The 27589-nt window shown below is 41.0% G+C and overlaps 1 protein-coding gene across 3 annotated transcripts; it reads right to left on the bottom strand.

Annotated features, from left to right (window-relative positions):
• Positions 1–593: 593 nt before the first annotated feature.
• LOC148025177 (protein EXECUTER 2, chloroplastic-like) lies at positions 594–27567 on the bottom strand. Of its 3 annotated transcripts, none has more exons than XM_087694947.1 (11): positions 26714–27566; positions 26408–26524; positions 26270–26335; positions 25996–26106; positions 25739–25816; positions 24914–25624; positions 5466–5592; positions 1729–1895; positions 1572–1646; positions 1382–1474; positions 594–1301 (listed from the first exon to the last, which is right to left on the bottom strand). In XM_087694947.1, the coding sequence occupies exons 1-11, from the start codon at positions 27329–27331 to the stop codon at positions 1203–1205; spliced, it is 2262 nt and encodes a 753-aa protein (XP_087551073.1). In that variant the 5' UTR covers positions 27332–27566; the 3' UTR covers positions 594–1202. The 3 variants fall into 3 exon arrangements, with proteins under 3 accessions (XP_087551073.1, XP_087551072.1, XP_087551074.1); XM_087694946.1 differs by having other exon boundaries at positions 24908–25624; positions 26714–27565; XM_087694948.1 differs by lacking the exons at positions 594–1301; positions 1382–1474; positions 1572–1646 and having other exon boundaries at positions 1758–1895; positions 5454–5592; positions 24908–25624; positions 26714–27567.
• Positions 27568–27589: the final 22 nt, after the last annotated feature.

The following is a 27589-nucleotide window of genomic DNA, read 5'->3' as shown; positions in this document are numbered from 1 at the left end:
AAAGAAACGATATAACGGGAGATCATTAGATGCAACTCTATTGGCCCCTTCATCCTAAGGATCAAAGTGTGTCACTAGTGAAAACTGTCTTAGTATTGCCCTCATACCCTGTGCCTAGTGTTACACTCCATGAATATGCATGCCCCCCATCCCCCCAAAAAACAAAAATTGATTACACTCATTCCAGCATACAACTCAAACCAAGAGACACTGCTGAAAACTTGGGAGCTGTATGTTAAAAAATGAACCTCAAATTATTCTTAAAAACTGCATACAATCAGACATCAGAGATCAAATCCCTTCATCTTCCCCTCACACTGTTTCTCCTCATCACTCCTCAGTACCCCTTCCCAAAGTGCTAGATAAACCTGAAACAAAACATACGTCAATGCCAGAATTTGGAATGTGCAATATCCGTTACACACCTGGTTCTGAACATAGGGTTATATACACTGAAAAGCTATGTGAACTAGAACATACAAATTGTAGGCGCTTAACAGGCACATTACCATTTCTTACGAAATAGACCCAAACTTACGGCACAAGGTGTGTATACATGGGTCAGAGCTAGAAACTTCTGTTGAAAAGACACATTCTTGAACTCAGAATTATGTATTTGGTTGAATAATTATACAACATACTCAAGAGGGCAACACATGCTCCTCTGAAATAGTTGATATAAAAGGGGGAAAATCCTTTACACTGATGCTTTACACACAATTACCAACAACAATCCTGATATGGTAACTTAGTAACCTTTTCGAAGGGGAAAATGAATTGCAACAAACTTTGTGACAACTTTGTCACACACCTGGTGGCTTCATGATGGTGGCAGGATACAGATCATATAACTAACTTTCAAACAACAACACTATATTGAAGATCCTTTAAATCAACACTATACAAAATCATGGGCCCCTAGCCTTCAAGCTCATTTTCACCTCATGCACCCTGGAACCTGTGTGGTAGTAACTGCTGGGTATATCAGCTCATTAACCAAAAAGGATAAAAACACTGATAATACAGAAAGGTGTAGAATCATAGATCATGAAAAACCAGTTTCAAGTCACTGCCCTTGTAATTTAGATCACCACCACACCTCTTGAGATGTAGTTCGACTGCTGATATCAAGTGAATGGCATCAGTTTCAGGCAACGTCAGTAGGCATTTCTGACTACTTTCCAATAGAATGAACTGTGACATCAAGCTTGAAGCTTCAGTCTGTTGAAGAGGACAAGAAAATGTCGATCTGGTATTGAATAAACAAAACCAAGTTCCGCGCCACTTGCATGCCCAATCCCCTGAGAAAATGAGCTTATAAATAAATAGAAAATCCATGAGCAATTCAAGCATATTGCATTGTCATGTTTAAAAGACTCACCTTGCCATCAAGGACAACTAGTTCTCCATCCACCCATTTCGGGTTTTTGAATCCTGCATCTGCTAGCCTACCCTGGCCTTTATACCTTGCAGTCTGCAAGCAACTTCTTCTAAGACCTTCACAATTTAATCTATAAAAGGATTAAGGTAACCTAAAGAGCTATAGTCTAGAAGACAAAATGAAAACTTACTACTCCTAACTCCTCTGGATACACCCCACGATGTGGAAGCCTGTTTTCTTTGCCAACCTTGGCACGGAAAGTAACCTGTATATTGCTCATAACAAATTTAGAACTACCAGATGAGCTATAATATTAGTCTGATGCATAAAAAGCATGCAACATATACCTGGCCTGCAGGAACATTCAAATCTCCAGTAAGCTTGATAGCTTCCACATACTCAAAAAACTCAAGTTTGTCCTTGTTTAAGCCATTGTCTCCATGCCAATAACCAAACTTCCTTTTCAACTGAACAAGCTCCGTTGAATAGGGACCAAAGGCGCCAATAAATACACCTGTACAGGACACTCATTCACACACACACACACACACACACACTCTCTCTCTCTCTCTCTCTCTCTCTCTCTCTCTCTCTCTCAACAAGAAATCAGCAACCAGTAAATGGCAAAATTAACCAAAAATCATAAGGCATCACCACCATCTGGAAGCCACACATGGAGGGAGACAAGTGAACACTGCTCTAACATCCAGAGCATCTCAACGAAATCAAGGACATCAATGCACAAAAAAATGCGGGAGCAATCTGAAATGTTTGCAAAATCCAGGACCACGATTTGGAAAAGGTCGAATGATAAGATACGGGGAGACGACTCCTCATGTGAGGTGGGGAGCAATTCCACTACCTGTTCTAAGAGGGGTTTGGACCACTAAATCGAGTGATGGACTTCCCAGATCAGTATTACCTTGGACTTTTCCTCTTGGAGTTGTGCCAAGATAGAGAGCACAGGCTACAATCCCAAGGGAGGTACAACAGAGATGCACAACAGCCATCCTTACAGACTTTTTTAGAGCTGCAGCTACATCTAACACTTCAAGGTGCACCCTGGATAGACCAGTGGTTCCACCGTTGGGAGTCACCTTGGACAAAGCCATCAAGATATGCAGAGCACACTACCCATAGCCCACTTGAAACCAGTCTATGACTCACATAAAGCGGTAGTTCCTTCAATTAATACCTGGTCTTTTCACATACACACACAAACAGAGACCTCACTCCCTTGCTCAACACCAGATTGGCCCTGAAGTCCGGCACCCCCTTCGGTATTTCTTTATCAATTAAAAGATGGAAAGTTACAAAAATGAAATGTTCCAAAGTACAAAACCTGTGAGCAGTTGGCTTTCATCTTTCCTTAGCAGATTTCTGCTGCATAAGGGCAGTACAGCATATCCAGAAAAACATCCCAAGTAGGAAAACACTTTGTGTGACCATATTCAATAATTCAAGTGCAGAATTGCAGTCTGCAGAACTCTGTATTTACTGTTTTTTACTATCCAGCATATCCAAAACAACATCCCAAGTAGGAAAACACTTCCTGTGAGCATAACTCAATAATTCACGTGCAGAATTGCAGTCTACAGAACTCTGTATTTACTGCATTTACTGTTTTTACTGTTTCTTGACCTCTTCTCAGCTTTATTGCATTCCAGATCTGTTCCATACAAATTGAACTACAAACCCTTTGACCCTGGCATCATTCCAGCAGTAAAACAATCCCACAAACAGCATTAGATCAGAGCAAAAAACCCTATTCCCATGTGTCGTGGTCATCACTTTCTTTACTTCCTGCATTGGAGAAGCAATCAGCTGCTCTTGAACCTAGACAATGAGGCTCTTGCCTCAGAGAAGTGCAAAGAAAACACAGAAATAAGTCAGAGACGAAAAAGTACTCTCCATAGCTGATATACTTGCAGCAATCTGCCCTCAGCCCTTGAAAACTTCACTCTCAGATCTGCCCCTCTTGCCTATTACGTTTTTTTTTTTTTTTTTTTTTTTGCTCTCTCTCTTTTAGAAATTTGTGCCCAAATTGTGACACATGGCATACATGTAACAACTTTCCCATTTAAACCTTCCGGTCTAAAATTCTCCATGATCAATGCAAAATTTGACCTCGGCACAGACCAGAAAATTAATCCTCGTGCAAAAATGAAGATAATGACACGAACAGATTTTGGATACCAAAAATAGTAACTCCCTAAATTTTAGGGATGGTGACCTCTGCATTCCTCAAGTTATTCTGAGCAACTTTTATCATTGCAACCACATCAGAAAGTGTAATATGGCTCAATTACGGTGACTTTTATTCCATGAGCATTCTCACATGTGCATCTTCTGTCTTGGCCAAGCTCATTGTCCTACACCATCTCCAGTGGCTAAGCACACAGTCCCAAACCACTAGCATTCTATTCTTCAGTGCCCATTCAATCCGGTCCCAAGGCTCAGACAAACCATTAGTCCAATTTGTCCCAATGGCTGCCTCTTCTGGCCATGCAAAGATCCCAGCTTAATCCAAGAGAACTCTGGGGGTAAAAAGCACCAGCAACTAAAAAAAAGAAAAGTAAAATATTTATATAAGTAAATAAGGAAAGAAACTACAAAAAGTATCACCACCTGATAACACCACCAATCCACATCCCCACTTTAGGCACCATTAAAGAATACAGACACACAATACCGGCATGCCATCAAGCAACTATACCTAAAAGCTTCAGCTTATCCATGTTGGATAGACCCACCAAAGATATTATGGGATGACTCTAATCCTCCCTCCCCCGCGCCCCCACACCAAGTCATATCACTTCCACATTGTATTAAATCCCTAGTAGTTTTGAGTCCTTCCGTTATTTGTTCTTTCCTAGCTAGATGTTTCCTATTAGATTGCTATTTCTTCATTCTACTTGGGAAACATGATACTTCCCTGAAGTACGAATGTATGATAAGTGTCCATACGCTAGTTTGGCTTTCTGTAGTCTATCAATGCTGAATCAACCTGAGAGAGACATCATGGGATAATTTTGGTTCCCCTATCGTCTCTGTAGCTTGTCATATCAATTCCACAATCATTTAGTGCTTGCCCTATCGTCAGATGTATCAAATTTCTAGTTTTCATTTCTCCACCTTTTGTTCTTTCTGAGCTAGATGTTTCTTTTCACTTATGTTTTCTTTACTTTACTTGGGAAACATAATAGTTTGTTAAGTTCCAAGTGTACCTATTTTGCATATGATAGGCCAAATTTCAGAAACTCTCCCCCATTCCCAAAACCCCCTTTACCTTCTCCCTGCCTCCCCTCCTCCCTCCTATTCTTTTACACAAGCAGGGCCTAGATACTGTGTCAAATGTGAGAAATGCTCTGCTTAAGCACTTCTCGGAGAGAGCGAACATCTCCTATTTCCAACTTATTCCACAATTCACAAACAGTAATCAATGCATACCTATTGGCCTGATTGAACAGAATCTCTTTATGTCATGGCAAGCCTTTGCACAAGCCTTTCCACACGCACATTGAAGCTTAGAAGTTATCAGCCAGCCACGGTACGACAGATCTTTTCCAACAGGATATATACTCACAAAGCTTCTTTGATCAACCAGAGAATCAAGAACTAGAGACTTGTGTCTCAATTGATAGCCAAGGTCAACAAATCCTCTACAAATTATTCAAAAACCATAGGACACCGCAAGTATTATTGCAGCCTCAGTCATCATAGCTACACCCACCTAACAAGCTTAATGCAGCAAATTGCAGCACATTTCCCAAGAAGACCACAGAAAAATAGTTGTAAGATGTAACAGTAAATATGGTTATTTCCATTCACAATGCTAGAATCCAAGACTCTATAAAAAGAAAAGCAAAGAGGTGGCTAAAACCAAGACCAAACAATTGGAAACAGCTAAAGCAAAGAGGTTGCTAAAACGGAGAGTCAGTTTAGTACATGTGGTTGTCAGTTCCTAAAAGATAGAACCAACACATAAGTTAAAAGAATTGAAGCTGTCACTCTTATATGAATAAACCTGTGATCTGAAAGAATTGAAATTGTTACTCTTACATGAATATACCTATGATCTAACCTGTTAACACATCATTGTTGGAATCCATCAACTTTATGCGATTGAAAGAAGTACATCTAGATAGGCCACGTCTCCTCTGAACTTGGCTTACTGCAACTTTCAAAAACTCTGCCATGTCTTTAGACACCTGCAGCTTAAAATTACATAATAAGAAGAGAGCAACAGCAACTTTAATATCTGCATTAAAAAAGAAAAGGGAAAAGAGACCCTGAACTAGACTGTCAGAAGTACAAGACAAGAGTGGAAACTTTGTGTACACATGATATACTTTCTGCAGAAGTTGCCACATACAGCTATCATATAAAGTTTTTTTTTCCTTTGTTTGACCATTGACTTTAGGGTACTAAAGTTATTAGTTGAGTTTTCCGAAAATTGATGCCCAGAAAGACCACACATCAGTGGGTGAGTGGCAAAAGTCAGACAGAGAGCATGAAAAATCCTTGCTTGTAGGCCATCTAGGCCAATATGCATTCTGAAAAAGGAGAATTGAAGCTATGTATCTCTATTCTTGTATCACAAATTTAAGCGCCAAGCCTGGACTGTCCTTTTACAATGAAGGATCACTTTAAACAAGTAGAATTAGGTATCTTTCAATATGACTTGCCACCCACACACACACAAAGACAGAGACCACCTCTTGTACATCTACCTTTTTCCAATTCAACAATGTTATATTTTAAAAAAGGAGCGAGCGAGAGAGAGAGAGAGAGAGAGAGAGAGAGAGTGTGTGTGTGTGTGTGTGTGTGTGCGCGCGCGCTATGTTAATGTTTACAAAATGCCAAAATAACCTAGAAACCCAAAACATATTATACATCATGCTTATATCCCCATTGAGTGACACAAACAAATGAAAATGAATGCAATGATTATCCAAGCATACAACAAAAAGAGGGGGGGTGCTACTCTAGTATCAAATGAATGCCAACCCTACAATGTCCATCATGAGGCCCTATAATATAGAGGGCAAGATGCACGGTTGAAGTGGCACAATGTCTAGCTCCAATGGTGAGGAATATTGTCCTAAATCTTGCTGTGGTACCTCGGTTGTGATTGAGAGCCTCGTGAAACTGGACACTTGCTACACCGGGTATCCAAAGCTCTATCCAATGTCACCTGCTCAAGTGAGCTCTCAAGTAAGGTGGTGATAGTCTCATAACGCCATGGTGATTGGGGGTCTGAAGAAGTGTCTACCAGCTGAGTGGCTGGTACTCACGATCGTTGTGAGAGAGGAAATAGTCTCTCTCTCAAATCTCATGATAAGTTGGCCATCTACGAATGTAGTGCTCTATGTTGGCAAGTGAAACCAGCCCTCCTCCTTGGAGATGGTGGTAATAACCTAATTTAACAGTAATCACAGCAAGTAAATAAATCACATAAATTGAAAAGCACACTTTACCACTTTAATTTTGGACAATGGACAGCTTGCTGCTCCAAAATTAGTACCCCTTGTGATATTTCTCTTCAATTGCAAATGGATGGAGTACAACTGAGATTCACTAATCTCCTCCACTTATCCAAGTGCCTCTTGCTATCATAAATGACCAAAAAGCCTTCAAACCAATTTGCCCCTTGGTTGCTCAAGGATTGGCCTTCACTTTGCTCCTTGCAAGACAAATTTAGCCCCAAATTTGATATTGGCTAGCTGGCCTCTTGAATCTCCCCTAAAATTCCTCAATTTCAGCTATTGAAATTCAAGTCCTTAGCCCTCAATTTTGAACACGCATCTCAAGGTAGCTATCAAGACCCTAGTTTTTACAAAAAATTAGGATTTACGATGGAGATTGTCTGAAATCTCTTCCTTTGATGACTCAAATGGTTAAATTTTGCTAAGATAACTTGAGAGATGGCAGAGGATGAGAGAGAATGCTGAAGAGAGAGAAAATTCAGATTTCCATCGTGAGAAAATAGAAGAAATCAGCCGCTCTATCTAAACAGCCATGAAAATTGTCTCCCTTGATGGGACACCCTGAATATGATGTGGCTTGGCTGAAATAGCCCTCAAATTATTGTCACCTACTGTTGTAGGTCTTTAAATAATTGTTTTCAGCTTCTGGACAAGTCTCCAATGCTGTAGAATCATTCACAGCCTCTCCTCCCTCTCCAACAACCTCCTCCTCTCTTAGAATTGCTGGAATAGACCTACACCAACCCCCAAAAATGTTATTCCCACTTGTATGGGCAAGTTTTGCCAAGTGGCACCCTTGTAGTCCCATTTTTCAGCATTATTCAGCTTGTTAAATTAATTTTTATGCTCAAAATTTTAATTTTACCAACCAATAATTAAATTGGCTTGGCCAATTTGTCTCCCAAGAATCCTTGAGCAATTATTGACCCTGAGACTAGCATTAATTAATTAATTAATACCTAGTCTCTAATGTCACCCCATTGACGTTAATGGCCAATAATTTCGTCTAGGCCAAAATCTGATACCAGGTACCACCTAGTACCTATCAAGCATAGCTCATTACAACTCTTGCCTTTGACACCAACTGATATCTCAAGGTCTTGGGTTCCATGCTATTAAATTATGAACATGTACCTCACATTTGCAAGTCATATTTGCACATTTGATTTAACTTTTAATCAAATGCTAAGAAAAGCAATAAAATTTCATGTTCTCATGACAACAAGCATCTATTGATGTTGCCACATTGATTGCTTCTATCACACAGATATGAATTTTTATTTTATTACTCTGGCATAATTAAGTTGTGCACATGTAAGATGCACATGGCTAGCAAGTGCAAGTTATTTTAGTCACCATCACAATCCAAAACCCCAGTAGGACAATGGGGCACATTGGCCAAAGTTGTGATGAGTTATCTTGGATAAGTGTCAATGAGTGCCTAGTGATAATTATGATTCTAGGCATTAAATGAGCCCTTAGAATTCATTAATTTAATTCTTAGAACTAAAATTAATGAAAGTTGAGCCTTTCATGTTCAAAAGGCTTAGTATTTTACATTGCAAATGACATTGGCCAGTTTGTGGGGTGGTCCAAGAAAATTATTAAATTTCCACAATTAAAAGTTGCTGAAAATTAATTTCTAGAGGCTGACTTTTGCATGAGCAAGTGTGCCAGTTATCAAAAGGTGAGAGAACATGTCATGCAAGGCTGTCTAAGGCCATTAAGGGCTGGCAAAGCCACTATGAGAACCATTTTGAACTCTCTCTCTCTCTCTCTCTCTCTCTCTCTCTCTCTCTCTTCCCAAAACCCAAAAACAAAAATGTACATCACATCTTAGCAAATCTAAAGCATACAACATAGAATTGTTGTCATAAAGACTAATTGCCATTTGCATGTAGGGTTTCTCAACCACCTTGTGAAACATGTGTTAAGCTAAAACACGTTTTACAACTGATTAGAATTTTTAAACAGCCCCAAAACACGCTTAATTAATGAAAAAAACAACTTTTATGCACAGTTTGAGAGAGTTTTAGTGGTCCCCCAAAACCCTAATTTTTTGGGGCACCCTCCAACATCTATGAACAATTGGGCTGCCCACCTTTCAGCCTTATCCTTTTGTGCAAGTTTCTCATTCTATTGTGCAGATTTCAGCCATCAGCCACCCACCATCTCTTGTACAACCATCACCCGCTGCACTCCATCACTATTGAACCCTTGCGGCTTGTTTTCAGCCATTGCTTTGGTATTTAGAGATCTCCATATGCTGCATCATCATAGCACCTAATCAGCCTGCGTTTTCAGCATCCTTTGCTCCCCCTGTCCCTATCCCTCCACCATGGCCACCTCAAGGGGTTACCATGCTCATCCCCATTCGCCCATGCCCACATTTGGATTCACTATGCATACTTCTCATATGCATGGTGGGTACTCTACAATTACTTCCTGAGTGTACTCCACTCCACCTCCCTATCCACCCTACCTCCATTATACACCTTCATCTCCTAGCACTACCACTTCTATTGCCACGGCTGAGAGCGCCTTCACTGATAAGACGCGTTTTAACGGGTTGAATTTCACCACTTGATCAAACTTCATGCAACAAGTGCTTGAATCTCAATGACTTTGAGATCTCATCCTTGGTATCGAGCCTAAACCCTCCATTGGCGCACCCCAAATACATCCGTCAATGGAGAGCCCACAACGCCATAGCCAATGTTAAGTTCATGCATGGGTTGCTTCCTAAATTTCACTATCAGTTATCTAAGCATTGGAGTCATCTCATTAACTGCTATGTGGCACAAGATCACACTCAACGTATCAATCTCAATTTTGAGCTTCAAGAGTTTTTCATTAAGAAGATTCGAAAGTCAAGTTGACCGACTATCGACATTTACTAGCCGAGTTTGCCACTACTAAGTCCCCGAAGTCAAACAACGATCAGGTCACGTTCTTCTTGAACAAGGTGTCCTCCATAACCTGTGAACTGTTGGTTTTCATCTTTTCTGAGTAAATCCCACAATACAGCATGACCAGAACAACATCCCTTTTAGGAAAGCATTTTCTGTGACCATAACCCAATGATTCATGTGCAGAATTGCAGTCTGCAGAACTCTGTATTTCCTGTTCTTACTGTCCAGCATATCCAAAACAACATCCCTTTTACCCTGGCATCATTCCAACAATAAAACAATCCCATAAACAGCACTAAATCAGAGCTGAAAAACCCTGTTCCTGTGTGGCATGGTCATCACTTTCTTTAGTTCCTGCATTGGAAACCCAACAGCTGCTCCTAAACCTGGACAGTGAGGCTCTTGGCTCAACAGTAGTCCAAAGAAAACACAAAATTGTACCTTTGTGGAATCATCGCATCATGCAAAGCATTCCCTCTGAGAATAGAGAGAGAGTTGACCAAAAGGAGCAAGCTCTACCTCCGTACATGAGTCAAAGATGAAGAAGTACTCTCCATAGCTGATGAACTTGCAGCAATCTGCCCTTAGCTCCTCAAAACTTCATTCTCAGATCTGCCCCTCATGCCTATTACGTTTTTTTTTAAATGCTCTCTCTCTCTCTCTTTTGGGAATTTGTGCCACATGGCATACATGTAACAATTTTCCAATTTAAACCTTCAAGTCTAAAATTCTCCATGATCGGTGCAAAATTTGACCTCGACAAACCAGAGAATTAATCCTCGTGCAAAAATGAAGATAATGACACGAATAGATTCTGGGGTCCAAAAATAGTAACTCCCTAAATTTTAGGGATGGTGACCCTTGCATTTCTCAAGTTGTTCTGAGCAACTTTTATCATTGCAACCACATCAAAAAGTGTAATGTGGCTCAGTTACGATGACTTTTATTCCATGAGCATTATTACATGTGCATCTTCTGTCTTGGCCAGACTCATTGTCCTGCACCATCTCCAATGGCTAAGCACACAGTCCCAAACCACTGGCATTCTATTCTTCAGTGCACATTCAATATGAAACCGGTCCTAAGGCTCAGACAAACCATTTGTCCAATTTGTCCCAATGGCTACCTCTTCCAGTCATGCAAAGATCCCAGCTTATTCCAAGAGAACTCTGGGGGTAAAAAGCAACAAAAACTAAAGAAAAGAAAAGCAACATATTTATATAAGTAAATAAGGAAAGCAACTGCAAAAAGTATCACCACCTGGTGACACTCAACTTATAGAAACTGCTACTATAGCCAACACATTGCTGCATGGAAAGGATGCAGGATCCCACGATGATGATGTCATGTCACATGTTAAAGAGGCAAAGGCTGAGAAAAAGAGTAAACCTGAAAATAAAGCTGAACATCAAGGCAAATCTGAAAATAGGGCTGGAAAGAGGAATAGATCGCAAAGAAAGAGTGGGAACAGTGATGCATGACATAGGGAGCTGATGGCTGCAAATAAATGCTATAGTTGTGAACAAGAAGGACATAAGGCATGCAGCTATCCTAATAAATAGTAAGCTGAAAAGGATGATAGTAAGGGAAAGAAAGGCAAAACCACTATTGGTTTAGTGCTTGATGCAGTAGCAAATCAACCTAATCAAGATAGTACTGAACTTTGCAGGACATGGGGCAAAATCAAATATCAACATGCATTGATTTTTCTTGATCCAGGGGCACGGTCAAATTCCATCTCTCTTGATATGGTAGCTTCTTTAGGCATCAAAGAGGATGAGATGGGACCCATGAGTGAGATTGGTATAGCATGCAAGGGACATGCAAAGCTTGTCACTCCTATCATTGGAAAGCTTTGTTTCCACATTCAAAGTTATGTGGACAGCGAAGAGTTCTTTATTGCTCCATTGGAAGAATGTGATGTCTTGCTCGGTACGCCTTGGTGTCATCGTGTGCATGCAGTGAGGGTGGTAAGAAAGTACCCCCTATTTTGCACACAAAAGATCTTTGACACTGATCACCATGTGGAAAGCATGGATGCAGCTTATCAAAAAGTTAAGTATGCACTTCAAAGATCACAGGATAAGCAAAAGAGAGTAGTTGATCATCATAGGCGTGCTTTACACTTTGCAGAGGGCGAATATGTATTCTGCAATTTGAAAAGGCACGGCTGAAAAGGTACTAATTCCAAAACCTGCTAAAGCCATCATTGCCTATGGACCATTTGAGAAGTGGGGTTTGAATTTTATAGGACCTTTTCCTGATACAAAAATAGGAAAGTCTTACATCATTACTGCAGTTGATTATATGACCAGATGGCCTGAAGCTAAGGCTATAAGGAATTGCAAGAAGGAGGATGTAACTCAGTTCCTCGTGGAGGACATATGTTGCAAATTTGGAATACCACTAGAAATAGTGATAGATCAAGGTCTTGGCTTCAAAAATAAGCTACGGTGAAGGACAAAGAGCAATTGTTTCCAAAGCTATCTATGAGATACTATGGGCCATTTCAAGTGTTGGAGAGGACCAATGATGCATTCTATAGGCTGAAATTGCCTCCACACTGGCGGATACACAATGCCTTTCATGTGAGCTTGCTTAGACCTTTTCACGGAGATGTGCCAGAAGATGTATTTGTTGAAATTCAGCCGGAGGTTGAAGAGCTCAATGAAATACTGGTACCAAAGCAGATTTTGGCACACAAAGAGAGGAAGATCAAGTGTAAGGATTCCAAAAGGTACTTCGTGAAGTTTCAGAATTATTCACCAATGGATGCCAAATGGATGGAGAAGGATGACTTGGCAGACCATCCTCAATTGTTGCAGCTTTACCTTGATGCTTTCCAGTTAGAGCCGACTTTAGTTCGGGCTCAATCAGGTTCAGCAGAGCAAAGGTCCAAAGTATTACCTAATGCTTGTGAGGGAGCTAGCACATCCACTCATCAGTAATGGACAGCTCTAGAAGTAGTGGATCTCGAATGTATTCAGCATACAATCAAGGTATTGTAGCTGTACAGTATGTTTGCCAGGAGATCCCTATTCAATGTACTACTTGCCATGTTTGGTAGGCAAACCGGTATGGTTTTCACTAGAGCTTTGAAACTGTACATTTGCATCCGTTATGCTCAGTGTGTAATCCATTATGCTTGGTATGGCATTGGTTATGCTTGGTGTAGCATCAATTAATGATCATCAGGGGCTGATTATCGAATGTTGGTTTTCAACGTATAATCATTAATATTCAATGGTATTCAGCTGGTTTTGTGGACAGCAACATGTCTTGTGATGCCATTGATGTTTCAGCCATGGTTTATGCTTGGCTTTCGCTATACTATGGTTTGGTTTTGCCAGATGATTTGAGCTCATGAGAAATGGACATGTCACATAATAATCAGGCAATGTTTTTAAGATTCTTTGTGAGTCTTATGTTATGTTATGTTGGCTGGTAATTTTCAACATATGTTGGGCATATGGAGGAATTGTTGAACAGCAGTGCGCAATGTTGTGTTGACTATGAAACTCTATGGAAATTCCAATGTGGTACTTTGCTTTTGATGCATTTGGCAGTGCAATCGAGGACGATTGCAAGGATTTCAAGAGGGAGGTCTGTCATGAGGACATGTATTTTTGAAACCTCACTTAACATGTGGATTAATTTTTAATCACATGATTAAGTAAATATTGCACGTGAGGTGCAACTAGGGTAAGAGTAAATTTACGAGCCCGGGACCCAAGAAAATCACGGGATATCAAAGGCAAAAGTGGCTATAAGTTATGTTGCATAAGTACTTGATGGTATCTGGTGTCAATTGTTGGCCTAGGTCATTCATTTGGCCGTAAGTGTCAGTTGGTGATACTAGAGATGTGGCGTTTAATGGTACCTAACGCTGATCTAATGGTCAAAGATGGCACAAAAAGACTCAGGAGTGGAAGATGCCTAGCCAATTTAATTATTGGCCAATCATTATTTTTCTGGGCACTTAAATAATTATTAGATTAATTTTCAGTAATTAAAGGCTGAAAATTAATGCTTAATGTTGCATAATGTTAGAAAAACCATTTGGAAAGGCTGCCACTTGACAAACTTGCACATACAGGCTGGAAAAAGGCTAAAGAAGAGGAAAAACAAGATGATTCTTGCAGTAGTAAGTGTGGGAGAGCTCTGAGTAGCCATGGCCAGTCTATTTTCAGCCATTGCAACCAACCACAAGTAAGTTTTGAGGAGGTGATTGTAGATTCGGACCCTCCACAGCTAGGCAATTGCATCCGGGTACAAGGTAACAGCTGATTTGGATGTCTCAACTGTAGGCGACAGCATTTCATGTTGTTGTGGCAGGGCAGCAACTAGCTGCATTTGATTGATTTTCAGTCATTCTTCGAGACAAAACTCCGAATTTTCTCTCTCTACAGCTTTCTCTCTCATCTCCCAACCATTTCACAACGTTGCTCCGAAAATCTCAGCATTTGGACCCTTGGAGGCTGAGAAATTGCAAATGTCTCTGCTGTAAACCCTAATTTACAACAAAATTTAGGATTTAGCAGCAGCCTCAGGAAGCATGACAAAAATTGGAAGCTCCAAGACTTGAATTTTTCAAGGCTGAAGGTGAATTTCAGCTAAATTCAAGAGGAGGACTAGCCAGCCATTGAATTGGGGCATTTCCATCACTTACGAAATGGGTGAAGGCCGATTAAGTGCCCGAATCAAGGGGCAAATCAGATTGAAGACTTGCCGGTCACTTTGGACAACAAGTGGAGTTTGGATTCCGAAGGGGATTAGGAGAATCCCATTGTAAATCAACTTCTTCTTCAATAAAGCTAAAGAAATACCGAAAGGGACGCCAATTTTAGGGCCGATCGGGTGTGCATTGTCCAAGATCAGTAGTTAAATTTGTATATTCAGATTTGCATTTATTGTTTGCTGCTGTAATTAAGTTGTAATCAAGGATTTACCACCCATCCACAGAAGGAAGACTAGTTTCACTGGGTACATGGTGTCATTGCATTTGAAAGTCACAAACATGATGAAAAAGAGAGGTAAATGCATGTTTATGGCCAAGAAATGCTGGCCATCATTCGTGCTATCAAGAACTGGCACCACTATCTCTATGGCAGCCGGTTTAGAATGAAAAGTGACCATCGAGTGCTCAAGTACTTTCTAATGCAATCAAATTTGACTCAGCAGCGCAAGTGGGTGGCAATCTTACAGAATTATGATTTTGAGATCACTCATACTAGGGGAAAGGATACTATTGTGGCAGATTCACTCTCTCATATGTAGGAATGCAAAGTATCATCTATTACTAAGCTTCACAGTGATTGGATAGAGGAGCTCCAAGAGGCTTATTTGCTCAATTTCAACCATATCTTTCAGAAATTACAAGGCATTGTGGAAGAGAACTCCCAATATCAACTCAAAATGGCCTCATATGATCACATACCAAGATTATAATCCCTCATACCTCCCCTTTTACACAAAAGATAATAGAAGAGATGCATTCTTCACCTATTGCTAATCCCCTGAGTGTCTTTAAGACCTATGATAGAGTCTCAAAGAGTTTCCACTAGAAGGGCTTATGGAAGGATGTCAAGGAATTTATAGCAAGGTATCATGGAAGAGAACTCCCATATCAACTCAAAAATGGCCTCATATGATCACATGGCAAAATTATAATCCCTCATACCATACCTCTCCTTTTACACAAAAGATAATAAAAGAGATGCATTCTTCGTCTATTGCTAGTTACCTAGTTGTCTTTAAGACCTATGATAGAATCTCAAAGAGTTTCCACTGGAAGGGCCTATGGAAGGATGTCAAGGAATTTATATCTACATGTGTGCCATACTAACAAAACAAGAACATCGGACTTTAAGCCAGGGAGTTTGTTGCACAGCTATTGCCTATCCTTGAGGGGAAATGGGCACACATTACGATGGATTTAATCACACGCTTGCCCATGACCAAGAAGGGTTGAAATAACATCTATCTAGTGGTGGATCGGCTCACTAGAGCAGCCCACTTTATCTCCACTAAGATGCAATATACAGCATCTAAGTAGCCATATATTTTATGGAGTACGTATTTAAGTTGCATGGGCTTCCACATGTCATTGTACATGATTGAGATACTAAATTTATGAGCCACTTTTAGCAAACAGTTTTCAACTCCATGGGGAGAAAATTAGCTCCATCTATAGCATATCACCCTGAGACTAATGGCCAGACTAAAAGAGTCGACAAATGGCTTGAGACCTACTTGAGAAATTTTTGACATAATGTACAACATATATGGGATTCATGGCTCCATTTGGCTAAGTTCACCTATAATAACTCTACTCGTGCTAGCATTGAAGTGTCCCCATTTGAGATGTCATGAGGACATGTATTTTTGAAACCTCACTTAACATGTGAATTAATTTTAATCACATGATTAAGTAAATATCGCATATGTGAGGTGCAACTAGGGTTAAAGTAAATTTACGAGCCCGAGACCCGAAAAAATCACAGAATGTCAAAGGCAAAAGTTGCTATAAGTTATGCCGCACAGGTACTTGGGGGTATCTGGTGCCATTTATTGGCCTAGGTCATCCATTTGGCCTTAAGTGTCAGTTGGTGACACTAGAGAAGTGGCGTTTAATGGTACCCAACGCCAATCTGATGGTCAAAGATAGCGTAGAGATACTCGGGAATGGAAGTTGCCTAGCCAATTTAATTATTGGCCAGTCCGATTATTTTTCAAGGCACCGAAATAATTATTAGATTAATTTTCAGTATTTAAAGACTGAAAATTAATATTTAATTATGAAAAATGCTGGAAAAACCCTTTGGGAAGGTTGCCACTTGTCAAAAATGCCCATGCAAGACTAAAAAACGTCTTTAGAGGCTGAAAAGTAGCATTTCTATAAATTCAGCCTACAAGGGAGAGGGAGAGGAGGCCGGTGGTCTGATTTGCAGCCATTGGAGGACCTTTTGAGGCTACCAAGGGCAAGAGAAGACCAATCAACGACAGGAGACTGCATCTACGGGCTGTTGAGACAGGGCAGCACATGTAAATGACTAATTTTCTTTAGTTCTTTGTATCTACAAGCTGTTGTGGCAAGGCAACAGCTACACTTGACTGATTTTCAGTCATTCTTCGCGACAAAACTCTGAATTTTCTCTCTCTACAGCTTTCCCTCTCATCTCCCAGACATTTCATAGCCTTGCTCAAAAGATAGCATTTGGACCATTGGAGACTGAAAATTTGCAAATTTCTTTGTTGTAAACTCTAATTTACAGCAGAAATTAGGGTTTAGCAGCCTAACTCTAAAGATCTCAGCATTTGGACCCTTGGAGGCTGAGAAATTGCAAATTTGGTACTGTACACCCTAATTTACAGTAAAAATTAGGATTTAGCAGCAACCTTGGAAAGCGTGCCAAAAATTGGAAGCTCCAAGACTTGGATTCAACAAGACTGAAGGTGAATTTCAGCTGAATTCAAATGGAGGATTAGCCAACCATTGAATTTGGGGCATTTCCATCGTCTATGAAATGGGTGAAGGCCAATTGAGTGCCCGAATCAAGGGGCAAAATAGGTTGAAGACTTGCTGGTCACTTTGGACAACAAGGGGAGTTAAGATACCAAAAGGGATTGGGAGAATCCCATTGTAAGTCAACTTTTTCTTCAATAAAGCTAAATAAATACCGAAAGGGGCGCCAATTTTGGGGCCAATCGGGTGTGCATTGTCCAAGATCAGTAGGTAAATTTGTATTTTCAGATTTGCATTTATTGCTTGCTACTATAATTAAGTTGTAATCAGGGATTTACCACCCTATCCGAGGAGGAAGGCTGGTTTCATGGTTCCATTGCCGAGATACCATCAAATCCTTTGAATTGGTGGACCCATGGTACTTGATTGCAACTTTGGACTATTGCATTATTGCTGAAATTGTTCTCAGCAGTGAATTACAGCAAGCATGTCTTCACATGGTGATACGGGATCAAGTGGAGAGGATGCATCACTCCTTGGTCAATCACATGGTGAAGGGAGAAATGCAGTGACTGATGTTGGGTATGGTTCTCAGCATGGACAGCATGCTGAAAATGTGGGAAATGACCCAAATCTTGGCACTTCAATGCTTTAAGAGGCTGATCACCAACAAGGGGCTGAAGAATTTGATGATAGCTTCAAGGATCGAATGCGTACAGCAGCAAATCTTTTTGCTGAATTGGCAAAGGATCCCCAATTTACTCGATTCTTGAATGCCCCAAAGGACAGCAAAGGCAAAGAGAAGAAAACACCTTCTACAGCTTTGGGACAGCGACAAGAACCGAAGGAAATGCCTAAGCCTTCTTTAAAAGAGCCCAAAATGCCTGATGAGCACAAACAGTTGGTATCCGTGGGGCAACAAGTGCAAATGCATGGCCAACTTGGTAGTGCCAATACATGGGAGCATGGACAGCAAGGCAATTATGCACATGCAAGCATGGGACAGCAAGGATACTTTGGTGGTGGTACCATTTTTCATGCTATGGTTGGACAGGCACCGCATACAAGAATGTATGACACAAATCTCTATGGTATGCAGCAGCCAATGCATGGCTCACAACACCCAATGTATCCGAGTAATGCAAGTGGAATGCCTAATCCCTTGTATGGCAACATAAGTATGATGCTTGGGGCACAAAGCGGGCCATATGGATATGTATCGGCACCCCCAAGGACTGTTGGAGCACAAGGATTTGGTGCTGGTCATGTAGGTGCTTCAGATAGTGTTGGTTTTCATGCAAATACAGCCAATGCACCCTTTTTGCAGCAGCCCATTTATGATAACTTGACTCCCATAGGTCTATCGAAGGACTATGATGAAGGTGGCAAAAGCATGAAGTTTGAGCCTTTCAGTGGTGCACAAGATAGGCCGAAAGCACTTGTTTTTATTCAGCAGTTTGATGCAGCCTATTCTGGAGGCAACTTCACAGAGACATCTAAGATACACAAGGCAACCACATTTTTGAAGGGAAATGCATTGCAGTGGTGGTCTACACTTCTTATTCAAGGGAAGTCACCTACCACTTGGGTCCAATTCAAGCAAATGTTTGCTTCAAATTGGTTGACAAGTACCTTTGAAGTAGACATTATGACAGCTTGGAATCAGTTGAATTCCAAAGATTGCAAAAACTTGGATCAGTATAATGAGAAGTTTTGAGATACATTGTTGCTAGTTACTTCTTATTGCACAATACCCCTCCATGAGCAGGTGGAGAAATATATTTGTGGTTTGCCAAAGGAATCAATGATTTTTGCATTAGGTCCTCTGTTTCCAACATGTCTCAACTTATAGAAAATGCTACTACAACCGACACATTACTGCGTGAAAGGATGCAGGATTCCACGATGGTGATACCAAGTCACATGTCAAAGAGACAAAGGCTGAGAAAAAGGGTAAATCTTAAAATAAAGCTGAAAATCGTGGCACATCTAAAAAATAGGGCTGGAAAGAGAAACACATCGCAAAGAAAGAGTGGGAAAAGTGAGGCACTGTCACGTAAACCTCAGATGTCGACTGTCAATATAGTTTATCACACTGAGCAGGATGCCATGAAAGAGCAATATGTTGCTGATTCGAACTTTGCTAATGTTTATGATCAGCTTTGCAATGGCCAAAGGCATGGACACTTTGTGTAAGAGATAGATTTCTGATGATGCATGGACGACTGTGTGTCACAAAGCAGTTAAGGCCTAGAGTTATCACTGAAAGTCATACTCCTCCGTATGTAGGACATAGAGGTATTGATGTCACGGTCAAGGCAGTGGAGCATTTCTTTCATTGGCCAGATTTGAGGTATGATGTAGAATAGTTTGTTAAGACATGTATCGTATGCCAGAAGGAAAAGCATGAAAGGCAAAAGATGTCGGGTTTGTTGCAGCCCTTGCCTATTCCAGATAGGCCTTGGCGGAGCATTGCAATGGACTTTATTTTTAAGCTTCCTAAGACACCTACAGGGAATGATGGGATATGGACTATCATTTGCAGGTTTAGCAAACAAGTCCATTTCATTCCGGTGAGGAAGAAAATAAAGGCTGATCATATGGCACGATTGTTTTTGCAGCACATCTTTAAGCATCATGGTATGCCAAAGTCGATCATTAGTAATCAAGACCCCCGGATGACCAGTTTATTTTGGAAGGACTTGTTTAAAAATATGGGTGCCATGCTGAAATTCTCATCATCCTTCCATCCGTAGACGGATGGTCAGTCTGAGGAAGCAAATTCCACAGTGTTAGATCTTTTGAGATGCTATGTTCTAGACCACAAGACACACTGGGAGCAGTATTTGCGCTTGGATGAGTTTGCTTAAAACAACATAGTGCGTAGTTCTACGGGCAAAGCTCCATTTGAGGTGGTAGAGGGTGGTAAGAAAGTACCCCCTATTTTGCACACAAAAGATATGATCTTTGAGTTTGATTGCTACATGGAAAGCATGGATGTAGCTTATCAGAAGGTTAAGTATGCACTTCAAATATCACACGATAAGCAAAAGAGGGCAGCTAATCGCCATAGACGTGCTTTGCAGTTTGCAGAGGGTGATTTTGTATTACTGCGTTTTGAAAAGGCAAGGCTGAAAAAGATGAAAGGAAGAGAAAGAATGTATCCGAAGTTGAGTATGAGATACTATGGGCCCTTCCAGGTGTTGGAGAAGATCAACGATGTGGCATATCGGCTGAAATTACCACCATATTGGCGGATATACAATGCCTTTCATGTCAGTTTGTTGAGGCCTTTTCGTGGTGATGTGCGAAAGGATATGTCTGTTGAAATTCAGCTTGAGGTTGAGGAGCTAGATGAGATTTTGGTACCTCAGCAGATTTTAACACACAAGGAAAGAAAGGTCAAAGGTAAAGTTTCCAAGAGGTACTTGGTGAAGATTCAGAATAATTTACCAATGGATGCCAAATGGATGGAAGAGGATGACTTGATAGACCATCCTCAGTTGTTGCAGCTTTACCTAGATGCCTTTCAATTAGAGCTGACTTTAGTTCGAGCTCTGTCAGGTTCAACAGAGCAGGGGTCCAGAGTATTGCTTGATGCTCAAGGGGGAGGTGGCACTTCCACTCCTCCAGTTATGGACAACTCTCGTATGTAGTGAATCTGGGATGTATTCAACATACATTCAGGGTACTGTAGTTGAACAGTATGTTTGCCAAGAGATCACTATTCAATGTACTAGTCACTATGTTTGGTATGCAGATCAGTATGGTTTTCACTGCAGCTTTGAAACTATACATTTGTATCCGTTATGCTAGGGGTGTAATCAGTTATGCTTGGTATGGCATTGGTTATGCTTGGTGTAGCATTCTGTTAATGATCATCAGGGGTTGATTATTGAATGTTGGTTTTCAACGTATAATCATTAATATTCAATGATATTCAGCTCAATTTTTTATCAGCTTGAGAGCCGTTTATGGTCACTTTTTGGGTTAGTTGTGCATCAGTTTTTGCACTCATTGCTGGTCAATTTTTGCAATGAGTTTGTGACCAATTTGCGGTCACATTTGCATCAGTTTGTGATCAATTCTCAGATTAGCAAGTAATCAATTTATGATCAGATTATGCTTAGTTTTCAATGGTTTACATCTAGTTCCATGGACACAGCATATGTTATGATGCCATTGATGTTTTAGCCATGGTTTATGCTTGGTTATGCTATGCTATGGTTTGGTTTTGCTAGATGAGTTGAGCTCATGAGAAATGGACATGTCACATGATAATCTGGCAATGTTCTTGAGATTCTTTGCGAGTCTTGTACTATGTTATGTTGCTTGGTAATTTTCAGCATATGTTGGGCATATGGAATGGTTGAACAACAGTGCACAATGTTGTGTTGACTATGATGCCTTATGGAAATTCCAATGTAGTACTTCGCTTTTGATGCATTTGGCAGTGCAATCGAGAATGATTGCAAGGATTTCAAGGGGAGGGCTATCATGAGGACATATATTTTTGAAACCTCACTTAACATGTGGATTAATTTTAATCACATGATTAAGTAAATGTCGCACATGTGAGGTGCAGCTGGGGTTAAAGTAAATTTACGAGCCCAAGACCCGAAGAAATCACAGAATGTCAAAGGCAAAAGTTGCTATAAGTTATGTCGCACAGGTACTTGGGGGTATCTGGTGCCATTTATTGGCCTAGGTCATCCATTTGGCCTTAAGTGTCAGTTGGTGACACTAGAGAAGTGGCGTTTAATGGTACCCAACGCCAATCTGATGGTCAAAGATAGCGTAGAGATACTCGGGAATGGAAGTTGCCTGGCCAATTTAATTATTGGCCAGTCTGATTATTTTTCAGGGCACCGAAATAATTATTAGATTAATTTTCAGTATTTAAAGACTGAAAATTAATATTTAATTATGAAAAATGCTGGAAAAACCCTTTGGGAAGGTTGTCACTTGTCAAAAATGCCCATGCAAGACTAAAAAACGTCTTTAGAGGCTGAAAAGTAGCATTTCTATAAATTCAGCCTGCAAGGGAGAGGGAGAGCAGGCTGCTGGTCTGATTTGCAGCCATTGGAGGACCTTTTGAGGCTACCAAGGGCAAGAGAAGACCAATCAACGGCAGGAGACAGCATCTACGGGCTGTTTTGAGACAGGGCAGCACATGTAAATGACTGATTTTCTTCAGTTCTTTGTATCTACAAGCTGTTGTGGCAAGGCAACAGCTACACTTGACTGATTTTCAATCATTCTTCGCGACAAAACTCTGAATTTTCTCTCTCTACAGCTTTCCCTCTCATCTCCCAGACATTTCATAGCCTTGCTCAAAAGATAGCATTTGGACCATTGGAGACTGAAAATTTGCAAATTTTTTTGTTGTAAACTCTAATTTACAGCAGAAATTAGGGTTTAGCAGCCTAACTCTAAAGATTTCAGCATTTGGACCCTTGGAGGCTGAGAAATTGCAAATTTCTGTACTGTAAACCCTAATTTACAGTAAAATTTAGGATTTAGCAGCAACCTTGGAAAGCGTGCCAAAAATTGAAAGCTCCAAGACTTGGATTCAACAAGGCTGAAGGTGAATTTCAGCTGAATTCAGATGTAGAATTAGCCAACCATTGAATTTGGGGCATTTCCATCGTCTATGAAATGGGTGAAGGCCAATTGAGTGCCGAATCAAGGGGCAAAATAGATTGAAGACTTGCTGGTCACTTTGGACATCAAGGGGAGTTAAAATACCAAAAGGGATTGGGAGAATCCCATTGAAAGTCAACTTTTTCTTCAATAAAGCTAAATAAATACCGAAAGGGGAGCCAATTTTGGGGCCAATCGGGTGTGCATTGTCCAATATCAATAGGTAAATTTGTATTTTCAGATTTGCATTTATTGTTTGCTGCTGTAATTAAGTTGCAATCATGGATTTACCACCCTATCCGAGGAGGAAGGCTAGTTTCAAAGGCCATGTATGGTTAAAGAGTGCCCCTTCCTACGGTCATATTCGGTGAGAAGTTGAACTCTCGTGGAAGAGAAGAATGGGATCACATGCAAGCCCTACTTCAGTAATCTAAGATGAATCTCATGACAGCCCATAAACACATGAAGCTCTATGTTGATGAGAAAAAGCGCTCCCTTGAGTTTCAAGAAGGTGAGTTGGTCCTTCTAAAAGGACCCAAGTCCTGATACTCCACACTCAAGGATGAATCTAGCAACAAGTTGGCACACCACTACTATGGGCCATACAAGATAGTCAAAAGAGTGGGCAACTTGGTTTATCAACTCCAACTCCCTTCTTCCACTAAACCTTTTATTGGGTCCCCTAAAAGGACTGTGGAGGAGTTCCCACCCATAGATGAAGTGGGCATCATTTAGTATATTTCTAAGGCAAACATTGGACAAAGAGAAAAGAAGCTTAGAACTCGACCAATCCAAATATATCTGATTAAATGGCAGGATTTATCCTTGGAATAAGCTTTTTGGAGACCAGCAACTAATTTGGAGGAGTTTCCCTACCTCAAAGATGCAATCTTAGCTGAAGATTAGCTAATTTTGGCCTAGTTTAAACTACAAACAACACACTGTTTTGAAATAGTTTTTACCTTATATTAATGACAGCCAAATGTAACTTATATGGACTGAAGGTACACATCAAGAGCTTCATTTTGTACATATCAGATGTCTCATTTGGAACCGCCCACACAAGGTTATGGCCAATTTCCTACAATAGGCCTATTATGGGCAACATATTATCCACTATTTGTAAGACCCTAACTGTCAAGAATTGATGGAAAAACTTAAACAAATTGCCAACTCTTAAATGATGTACATATCATATACACATCTATATGCCCAAATTTCAAATGGATTTGAGCTTCCCCACACACATATTACCCTTTATAATGTTGAACACAGTAATACTCTATAGCCCCACTATTGAGCCACACCAATAAGTCCTCTTTTCGGTTTTGAGGGCAAACACCTTAGGGGTCAAGATGGAATGTAAAGAGTGGGATAGACACAATAGACATGGGTTTAGCATGGGGAAAATATCCGGTCACACCGACCAGGTACTTAAGGTGTTAAGAGAGTCAATTAGGGCATCAGTTTTATGAATAATCAAGTCTCTTCACCCTTCCCTTTAGCTTTCATGGCTTTCTTTCTTTCTTTCTCTCTCTTCCTATCTCTATCTCTTTCTCTAATCTATCTCTTTCTCTCTCCTCTCTGCAAACTTCTCTCTCCTGTCTTCTCCCTCTCTAATCCTCTTCATTACACATTCCTAAAACTTCCAGATCTGTCACTCCCCCCTGTTTCGTCTCTAAAGAATAATCCCAAAACCCCCCCCCCCCAACAAAAAAAAGAAAAAAACAATCCAACCCTAGGGTAACAAGGGTCACTAAGACTGCAACTATAATAGCAGGGGTTGTGCTTTGTCTGTTAATTTAGGTAAATATTAGGGACTATTTTTACACAAGACCTGCAATTAGGTGCAATTGATTCCAAGCTTGAAAAACATTAGGCCCTGACCAGAGAAAGGAAATCAATAACTTTTTTGCCTGCATCATGAAAGCGGTATATGTGCAAAAAGATTTGTCAGATCACACGTTGATATCTCAGAAACAGTGCTCATGTTCAGAACCCAGCAAATACAGAATACCTTAACTGGTAGTTTCTCAAGATTCCATATATTCTTGTCAGCATCTGAAGCACCAGAATCTGCAGATGTTGATTTGGAAATAGTGGCAACCTTCACAGCTGAGGAGACCTCCTGGCCCAGCCCCTGTTGAGCGGTGGTCTCTTCAATATGAAAAAGAAAAGAATCACGGCTCCGATACTCAATCCTTGCAGGCACTCTGATTGGAGCTCTAGGTAGCCTTTCTTCAGATGCATTTTGAAGCATTCCCCCCACAATTAATCTGACTGGTATCTCCTTTTGATTTACTTGTGACACATCACCACTACCGACTTTATCTTTCATTTCTTGTAGAACATCATCAGCAGCTCCTGTGTTCTCCTGATTTATCTTATCCTCGTCACTCTTCTGTGTTGCAACATCATCCAGTATGTGTTCAACTATCTTAGGCAAATCTTCTCCATTTTGAGTAATAACTCTAAAGACCTTCAATTTCACGTCAGGTATCCTCTCCTTCAAAAAATCTATTATGCGATTCAGCCCCTCGTCCATAACTGCTGCATCCTCAATCTTTCCTTTTTCCTCTCCCAGGGCTTCTGACAAGTCCTTAGCCTTTACCTCTTTCCCATCTTTGTTCAGTGACTTCATATCCACTACATTCAGGTCAATGTTGACACCCAAAGATTTTGTTGGCCCTGCTATTGATTCTCCTATCCCTGTGTCCCGTTGCAAGTAGACCGCCTGCCGAAATTAGAAGAAGTAAGACTTTCCGCACAGACCCAGGGCCATCCAGTGGCATAGCATAGCTCCTGTCAAGAACTACAGCATTTAATTTGAAATTATTGACTCGCTGACCTGCTGTTGATAGCCTTTTTCAGGGTCTCTTCGAAGAAAGACCTCAAAGAGAGGCGCACCAGGTGCTGCTGAGGCCAACTGCCTGAAAATAAAAGCCTTCTATCAGTAGAAATCAGAGACACACTAAATGAGTGAGAAGACGTGAGACTACAAGCTGCATTTCTAGAAACAATGCCCACTATCTGAAAAGGGGAAAGGGAAGGGGTGGGGGCGGGCCGGGAAAAGGGCGCTCAAAAGCATCCAACTATGTTTCAAACATGCCTTGCTGTGTAGCCCCTTGCAATGAACCTTCCATGTGCTGGACTGATATTAATAATCCGGCCATAAGGATCACTTTCCCCTTCAGCAAGTCCTACCCACCAGCCCACCTGCAAAATTATTAGACAGGCAAAGTTGTTGATTTTTTCTTTGAATCAGGCAATACAACCTTCTAAGCATAGAATATATGAAGGTGCCCATTAAAAATAGAAGCTCTTATCATTCAACAACCAATGAGTTGAGCGCTAGACAGTGGACCAAAACAGTACTAACCAGCCGGGCTGCAGCATCATCTCTCAGCCTTGTAGCTTCTTCATATCTTTCCTCTGCCAACGCGTTCTACAATCCAGAATAGATTATGTTGGAGACTTGGTCGAGCAATTATCAGTAACACAACCACTATGCACTTACCTTCAACTCTGTAAGAACCTCGGCCACTGGATCACTAGCATTTGCAGCTTGCAGGGCACTTTTTAAACGTCCTGCCTCCTGAAAGTCTTCAGCACTGATGGCATCTTCCAACTGAAACTGTTCAAGCGGACAAAAGATTGCAAGCAGTCGGAACTTGAACATGGTCAGAAGCTTCAGATAGCAGTACTAAAGAAACCCTGAACAGGTTAAAAGAAGAAAGCCATGATTTTGAGACGATCCAAACGGATATCTATCAGGAAAGAGCCAAGACAATTCAAACAGATATCTGTCAGGAAAGAGCCATACCTTCAAAACTGATACCAAATTATCTTGCTCTTCTACCACTGTAAAATGCTCTCGCCATCGCTCCCAGTCCCACTCAACCTTCTGCGTGCATGATTCTTCGGTAATTTCTTCGCATGTGTCTACGGAAGCCTGGGACCCCCTGTAAATATCGAGATGATTTTGCATAACCCTTCTCACACTGCTGAAAAACTCACGCAGAGGGTCTCCAAGTCGAACTACGGCTTCCTGCCATTGCTTGCGATAAGTTTCGAGATCCCACACTAATGATTCTCCTTGCCCGCTGGGTGCTGTATCGTCCCCGCAATTAGCTCCACTATCTCTATTGTGCAGCTTGGAGCCTTCCTGTGGGGAAAGAGGCTCCTCTTGTCCATTGCCGGAGCCTTGAGAGCAGCTAACTGAAACCATTCGCCCAGGTGCACGCCTATTTCGCGAGAAGTCATTAGGCCACATGCTGTTACGGGAGTCCAATAAATAGACAGGCGGTCGACTCTTTCTCGCAATAGGGCAGAGGCATCCATTCATCAAAGCGGCTCTGCTGAGACTGAAGGCTAAGCATTCTGTATGCAGAGGAGGAGATGTGTCTATGCAGGCCGGGAGAAGAGGACGCACCGCACTCATACCTGCTCCCTGAATGACTCGAGAGCTTTCACCGGCAGAAAAAGTATGGAGGTCTACGAGTCGCTGCAGATTCACAGAGCGGGGGCATAATAATCTGCAGTGTTGAAACTACTCCCCCCCCCCAGAATGAGAGCTTCCCGAGCTATGGTAGACACGATCTTGTATATGCTGGTGTGAAGACACCAGATGATGATGATAACGACGACGACGACACAAAAATCCCAATTCCTCCTCCCCTTGCCTCTTTCTACCTACATA

Source organism: Lygodium microphyllum, chromosome 15, assembly GCF_053477565.2.
Source record: "Lygodium microphyllum isolate KBCC chromosome 15, Lygodium_microphyllum_v1.1.10, whole genome shotgun sequence".
In the NCBI taxonomy this organism is placed as follows: Eukaryota; Viridiplantae; Streptophyta; class Polypodiopsida; order Schizaeales; family Lygodiaceae; genus Lygodium; species Lygodium microphyllum.
Note: the sequence above shows the minus strand (reverse complement) of the source record. Positions and strands in the feature narration are given on the sequence as shown.